Below are 8,149 nucleotides of genomic sequence, written 5' to 3'. Positions count from 1 at the left end.
AAAAAAAAATAAAAAAATAAAAATATAACATCCAACTTAGATTGCTATAATACTTTGAGGGGCGGGGATATAGCTCAGTTGGTAGCGCGCTGGATTTGTATTCAGTTGGCCGCTGTCAGCGCGAGTTCGATCCCAGGTTCGGCGGAAATTTATTTCACAGAGTCAACTTTGTGTGCAGACTCTCTTCGGTGTCCGAACCACCCCCCGTGTATACTACATTGGGTGTGCACGTTAAAGATCCCACGATTGACAAAAGGGTCTTTCCTGGCAAAATTGCTTAGGCACAGTTAATAATTGTCTACCATACCCGTGTGACTTGGAATAAGGCCGTGAAAGGTAAATATGCGCCGACATGGCTGCAATCTACTGGCCGTATAAAATTTCATCTCACACGGCATCACTGCAGAGCGCCTAGAACTGTACCCACGGAATATGCGCGATATAAGCCTCATTGATTGATTGATTGATTTGGCGTTCATGGCGTGAGTTTGCGTGTGTGTGTGTCTGTCTGTACCATCATCTGTCTCTTTGCATGTGCACGTGTTTGTGTGTCTGTCTGTACCATCATCTGTCTCTTTGCATGTGCACGTGTTTGTGTGTCTGTCTGTACCATCATCTGTCTCTTTGCATGTGCACGTGTTTGTGTGTCTGTCTGTACCATCATCTGTCTCTTTGCATGTGCACGTGTTTGTGTGTCTGTCTGTACCATCATCTGTCTCTTTGCATGTGCACGTGTTTGTGTGTCTGTCTGTACCATCATCTGTCTCTGTGCATGTGCACGTGTTTGTGTGTCTGTCTGTACCATCATCTGTCTCTTTGCATGTGCACGTGTTTGTGTGTCTGTCTGTACCATCATCTGTCTCTGTGCATGTGCACGTGTGTGTCTGCGCCAGAGCCTGGGTTCGCTACGCAAGATATATTTCTGAGGTGTGAACACTCACCTGTGTGAACGCATTCAACCATGCCGTCACCTTTGGTTCCGGGCGGACACACACAGGTGTCATAGATACAGGGAATACCTGCTAAGCACTTCTTTCGTTCCGCTGTGCACAGCTCACCTGTGATAGAGGGATAAATAAATCATCTTAGACGTTAAACCCAGAAAGATTGATGTTCCTGTGAAAATACTGAAACAGAAATAGCCAAAATGATTCCGATTTCATGTTGCAGTTAATCAAGATTTAAACGCTCACCCTTTCTCGATCTTGTGTAAACGATTCGGCTCGATCACAACCTGAGGTCTGCCTAGGCTCTTTCCATTGGATAGGACCAGTTAAACACATACCATATATCAACAACCCAGATGATTTTTTTTGCAAAAAAACATATACCATACCCTATGGCATGAGATTTCCACTCTCTACTGGAATACTGATAAATTTAAGTAAGTGCTCAAAATGCATACGTCATGTGTAATAGAGTTAGTGAGAATAATACGGAACCAGTCTCCTGGCACCAGAGAAAATAACAAGCATTTAAAGGCACAGTGCAGCCTTCGTTTTGCGTTTTTGTTGCAGCTGAGTGCATTTCCGCCGACCGTGGCAAGGGGCAAAACTCTGCACAGTCAATCTGTCAAAGCTCCATGAAGGTTTCAAATAGCAAATAACTAAGAGTAAGAACACAGTCCTTTCTCCGAGTTTAAATGAGGTCTCTATGAAAGATCATCACTTTTTAGCTTTACGCTACACTGGAATTTACCAACAGAAATTAAAACAAGAGTTTGCGTGTGACGAAAGCACGACACACTTGAGACAGCCCACACAAAAGTAGATCCGACACAAACCTGACTGGTCACACAGTTACGCCTATCCAAATGCGCGTTGCAAAATGTGCGTTTGGAATCTTCTTTTTTATCTGGTGGTACTGACAATATCGTTATTGAAACAATCCCAGTGCACTAAGGGATTTATAGAGCAAATCTCGAAAATAATTATTGAACTCCTCCTATGGTAGTAAAACAAACCCAAAACTACCCAACGACGACATCTGTGAAGCTCGACAGTTTCTTGTTCACGCGAGTGCATAAATTAACCTAGTTATTACGTGGTGTTTGGTCGGAGTTCGATTCAACTGAGTGATTCTAGCCTCCATTTTGTTTTACATAAACTCATGATGACGTCTGACATAGTTTGCTTAGTGACGTGTCTTTTTGTGCATGATGAGGTGATCTACCTGATCTAAATTTAGATCCAAAAATAGGTCAAGACCAGCCGGGTCCGAGTACGAAATTAATTCGTAAACAAATCGCAGTTCTTGACTCTTTGGGTGCAAGTCAATGAAACTTGGTAGTTCTTCTAGCGGATAGCTGCCTGAGGTATGACTAAAAGCCCCAGGGGCTCCGTGCACCTGGATTTGACAAGTTCAGTACCTTTAATGAACAAGCGACTTTGATCCCCATGTGCCAGGAGACTGGTCCCGCAAAACTCTGACTTAACTCTTCTGATAAATAAATGGAATTAAACGATCAAAATGCATATGACATGTGTAATAGAGTAAGTGAGAGTTATTCTGAACCAGTCTCCTGGCACCTGAGAGAATAACAAGCATTGAAATGAACAAGCGACTTTCATCCTCACTATGCATTGTGAGTGCTTACTTCCCTTTGTTGATCAAATCTCTAATCTGCGCTCTCCCTTATTTGTTTAAGGGGAGGCACTGCTGTTAAAAGTGATTTTTTTCGTTTTATAACTCTCAGGTCAAATTTTGTGTGTGCTTTAAAGTACACAGTCCATCTCCTGAGAAAATGTAAACAAATATTTGGGGGGACCATCGATTGCCATGGTAGCAATCCAAGATGGCCGCCAAACTGCCCCTTTGAAAAAGCCTAAGGCTTTTACAAAACTCCCTGGAATTTTTTTTTGATGCTTGTTATTTATACTATAGCACAATTCGGAGGTCTGATCAGAGGCTTCTTGTGATATCTTCAGTCATTCAAATTATATCAGTGATGAAAATGAGTGATGTTAAATTTAATGAAAAACCGCCCCTAAAAATGGTATAACTTCTCACGATTTTTTTTTCTCAACAAAACGCTCTGATCAGACCTCCGTAATAACACACTCAAGATGTATGCAAAGTTTCAACAACGCAGGTTTATTAGAAAAAAAGCCTTAGGCTTTTGAAGTGACAAAAATGCAGTTTTGAGAAAATAGACAAAACGTGCAAAAATGGAGTTTTGTTTACAAAAGTTTACAAAATATGTAACAAAACAACACTGACTCTGAAATCAAGTCTTGCTTAGTTCCATGAGAAAAACGGAAACTACATTCAACAAAATGTACGAAAACAACAGCCAGTGTTCTGCAAGCACCAAGGAACCTGTTGCAAGGTCATACTGACCAACTCTCATGAGTAATAGGCATGCTGCATTAAGTATGCCCGTTCATAATTCCTAACTTGTTACATGTCAAGCTGCTTGTCTCGACCTCTTTTGGACTTGATTTGAAGAATCAGTGGGTCATTTTACAGTGTCCTTTACTCTTTATACTACAATATTTGGGTTGACTTCTGTGATTTGCCATGGGTACTTTGGAAGCTCCTCTCCAGCTTCCCCCTCTGCATCTGTAGAGACAACATAAAATCAAAATTAATATGTCTATGATAAACTGAAATACTGCTTTCCACATATATTCCAAATGATTACCACCCTCCCTCTACATTATACACATTTGAAAAAGGTATTGTTATGTGATTAAGTTATATGTGTGCGCATGCGTATTTTAAGTGCTGACAGTCAAGCAGTGAACAAATAGATATTGAACAATCATGTGAATGGTGCTGAGGCGGTTGAGGGCTAGTGAATGGTCTGGAGCTATTGCACATATACTACATGCAAAAACCATGCAGTCTGCATGGGAAGTATGACCACAAGCAATATTCACTCACTGGGCCATGTGAATGCATGTTTGCTTGTGCTACAATAACACTGTGATCACAGGAGGAAGCTATATATGCTTGAAAAAATCAAAAAGGAAAAACACATGTTTTTCCCCAACACTGACAAACCTGCTGACCACCAAGCTTCACAGTAGCAACCCATATTAACAGATCCTATTCTTGCATCCTATTCAGTGTCTTTGCATCAGGATGTTGTTACTTTAATTCTGTACTTCAGCATAACAATCACACACACAAAAAACAGAGCCAGAGCCGCACACATAACACTTTTTTTTTTTTTATAAACTTGTACATTTTTTTTTAAAGAAGAAAAAAATACATACCTATACTACCAGCTCATAAGCTGCTTGGAATCTTCCCTGCTCTGCTTGGGCTAGCATTCAACTGCACCAGACTTCCCGGGATATGCATGGTACAGCACGATGGCTGAACAAAGTCATTTTCGTATTGGTTGTTCTTTTTTTAAGGAGTTCATTTGTTTCACTTTTTCCCGGAGAAAAGATATAGGGCCTGCCTTCTCATTGCCATAGATAGCGAAATCCGTGTTGTCCGTATTGCCGTACCCACCCTGGTTCAAAACACTCATGGCAACGTGCTTCACACGTACACCACCGGTTATTTCTTGCTCCATTCCATCTGTTGCAAGGGAAGCGGCATATTTTTCTGCCAGTTTTCATTTTGGAAGAAGAAGAATGCACAAACTTGATCTTCAGTCTCAGATTCGTTCGTACCAATAGCAGACTCGCACTTTCGTTTTATTCTTCTGTCACGCAAGCCTCTGCAACTGAGTTAATTTTACCCGATAATCTTCTCCTTTGCGTATCTAGCACTGAAACCGGGGCAAAACTTGTGACAAACTGAAGTTTCCAGAAAGATATCCAAGGAAAATCGCAGTCGTAGGTATTCCACATTGCCTTTGTCAACTTCTGGTGGAAATCAGGAATACTGCATTATGGGAAGGCCGAATTTAACCGAACCAGACCGAGCATAAACGAAGTTTAATATCCGCGATTCGATTGGTCAGTAGCGAAAACTGTTCATACGGAATCTTCCGGAATCTTCCTCGGTTCTCTTCGGCTCAATGGAATGTCTTCAGGTTGTTACTAACGGCGCGAAATCTGTAAACGGGAATTCCCGTTGTGCGCGTCATGAACTGATCTTTGCAAAGAAAAGACAACTCATTCCAGTCATGCAAACGTGACCACCGTTGACGATGTGTTTGACTCAGTCAACTCCCAAACATACGCATTTGTGTGCTATTTTGTGTGTGTTTTTTAATACAAAATTGCATACACATACATTTTTCATTTACCCGTTTTGACCGTTTATGATTAATTCTGATCTAAAATAAATTCATCAGAGTAACCAGAAGAGGTTCAAAATCCAGAATCAGAAAGAAAACGGGAATGACCAGGGAATACAAAAATCACTTTTTTCACCGTGGTGTCTGCCCTTAAGATTTTACTTACTCTATTCTATTCTACATGCTGTATGCAATCAGAGCGATTACTTCCCTTTATTTGTCAAATCTTTAGATATTGCTCTGCCTTACTTGTCTACCGGAATACATTGACTGATTTAACTAAATCCCACTCCCAATAACATCATAGTGTATATCTAAAACTAATTTGAAAGAAGTATTGTACATTTTTAAGCTTATGTCCAACATAGAGCAAACATACAATTTGTAAAAGGTTAAAAAAACAAAGGATTACTGTACTCACCGATACAAAGACGACACAATACGATAACGAATTTTCGCTTCTGGAAGTTTCATCAGGAAAAACAAGAACACAAAAGACAACAAAAAGGAGACGCAACACGGAACGAACAAGGTTTGAAAGAAAATGGAGGGGAAACACGCAAAAAGGGGAAGGAACTCTAGGAACGGAAATGAATGAAAGGGGAGAGAAGTGGTTGGATGATGTCAAGGGCACAGGCATACAGACTAAAAGTAATACACATTCATAAGGTGGGGGAGGGGGGGGGAGAAAGGGAAAACAAACAAAAAACAAAAAAGGGGAAAAAACACACGCACGCACGCACACACACACACACACACACACACACACACACACACACACACACACACACACACACACACACACACACAAAACCAAGCACAGAAACACACACAGAAACAAACACACACATACACACACACAAATACAAAAATACACACACACGTACCGTAAAACCACAGTATGTTTGGGGAATACAAGTACATCACATTTTCGAATTCAAACCGTCAGGTGTGGATGTGCCCAGGGAAAAAATGAAATTGGACTCTACTTGTTTTCTGTCTGTGGAGGTGCTGTACATTTGCCAAACACCTTTCACAAGTGCATCCAGGTAGGTGTGGTTGCTGCTGTTGAAATGTTGGGCAACAGACCTACAGCGGCGATGCCGAATATCTGCCAGATATTCGGTGAAGCGGGTAGAGAGAGTTCTTTCGGTCTCACCAATGTAGAGTACTTTGGGGCATTTGAGACAGGATATGGCATAGATGAGGTTGCAGCTGGTGCAAGAGAACGTGCGTTTAATTTTGAAATCTTTTTGGGGGCCGGTCAGAGTGGTAGAATGGCAAATGTGGGGGCAGGTGTTGCAACGAGGTTTCTGGCATGCGTTTGTGTCGGGTTGTAGGGGAACTGGCGAACGAAGAGAGGATCAAACCAGGGAATCTCTAAGGTTGCAGTCCCGTCGGGAGGCCAACAAGGGTGGCAGGCTGAAAGTGTCACCAACAGAGGGGCTGGACTTAAGGATGAACCAATTAGTTTTCAGAATGTGGCGAACAGGTAGGTTGTGGGGATGGTGGGTCAGAACTGGCACAGGTCTGTCTGATCTGTTTGAGGTGGATGATGGCTGCAGAGCTTCCTGTCTCGGTATACGACGAACTTTATTTAAGGCCACATTCAAGAGGCTGGATGGGTAGTCACGTTGAAGGAAGAAATCAGACATATCTTTGTTCATCTTACCACAGTCACTTCGTTGTTTAGAATACATATTGGGGAACAAAAAGAAAAAAAAAGTAATCAACATTCAAATTTAAAAGCAAAATAAAGTCAGATACAATAAAAAAAAAACAACAACAACAAAACAACAACAAAACAACATCATAGTGTATGCAGTAACCCCAATACAGTGGACTATTGACCCAAACTCACCTCCATCAAAACCACTGCCGATTTCAAAGTCCTGCGCTCCCACGAGGACCAGCAGGGTGAAACTCAGCAGTACATATTTCATCGTGTCTGTCATATCTGCTGGAGAATGATCTTCTGTTCACTTGAGAGTTTTGCAACCCATACATTTTGAGCACATTTTCCACACAACTACCAAACACAATCAAACTATATATTGTTGGAATCAGAAAATGATCAGAAAAAAACTAATGTTCATGGTATAAGTCTTGTTCCAAAGCATAAAGAAAGTGGTTATGTAACGGTTTTCTTTAATTTTACGAAGCATAATTATTTGTCCATTTATCACAACAAACCCGTATTTTTTCGGATACAGGAAAAACTAAGTAGTCACACAACAATATAATTGTTGTGATTAAAATTCCGATTTAAAAAAAAATAATGCTCTGTCTCATATTGCCGATTTTCTTGTTGGTTGTATCCTGTTTAAAAAAAACAAAAGTTGTTTTCCTCGCTGTTCCTGTTGCTGAGGTATGTTAACATCCGAAGATCTTTAGTCTCTTATCTATTTACGGACCTGTTCTCGTACCTCTCTTGTGCAGCAAGGGTGATTATTCTTTGCGTCGCAATATATTTCTGTACTATTCTTTAAAGTCTTTATCGAATGAATTTTTTACACAAAAGATCAAAGTTATGAAAGAAATCCGCTGTATGTGTTTCATTGCTTAAAACACTTACTTTTCGTAAAGCAGTTAAAACCTTGACGTTTTTAGTGTTACTTACTGCGATGTAGTCAGTGACAGAGCTTGTTTTCATCTGCAGCGTGAACACTCGTTGTCATGGTTTTATATTGAAACATTTGCATGAACAAGCATAACGCCGAGTGTCGTTAAACGCCTCACGCTCTCGCCCGTTCCTTGGTCGCTACGGGAACGGAACTTAGAACAGATGTGTGGAATGTTTTTGTTCGGTATACTCATCCACCATCTGGTAGAATGGCTAAAGTCTTTCACGTGCCACAGTTGTGACACGGGGATGGGACATACATGAACCGACTCGTTTAAACGAGAAGGACTGTGCCTATTGAAAATGTGAATCTGCACAGAAAGTTG

At 40.9% G+C, this 8,149-nt stretch overlaps 1 protein-coding gene across 2 annotated transcripts in view; it reads right to left on the bottom strand.

Annotated features, from left to right (window-relative positions):
- LOC138950665 (uncharacterized) overlaps positions 1-8,149 on the bottom strand; it is a 25,031-nt gene extending 16,882 nt beyond the window's left edge. The window contains exons 1-3 of one of the 2 annotated variants that reach the window (XM_070322376.1): positions 7,821-8,149; positions 7,062-7,160; positions 942-1,058 (exon numbers count right to left, since the gene is read on the bottom strand). In XM_070322376.1, coding sequence (XP_070178477.1) covers positions 942-1,058; positions 7,062-7,155 — 211 coding nt within the window. In that variant the 5' untranslated portion in view covers positions 7,156-7,160; positions 7,821-8,149. The remainder of the gene's footprint in view (positions 1-941; positions 1,059-7,061; positions 7,161-7,820) is intronic. The other variant, XM_070322377.1, reaches the window with a different exon arrangement.

This window comes from Littorina saxatilis, linkage group LG16 (genome assembly GCF_037325665.1).
Source record: "Littorina saxatilis isolate snail1 linkage group LG16, US_GU_Lsax_2.0, whole genome shotgun sequence".
Lineage (NCBI taxonomy): Eukaryota > Metazoa > Mollusca > Gastropoda > Littorinimorpha > Littorinidae > Littorina > Littorina saxatilis.
Note: the sequence above shows the minus strand (reverse complement) of the source record. Positions and strands in the feature narration are given on the sequence as shown.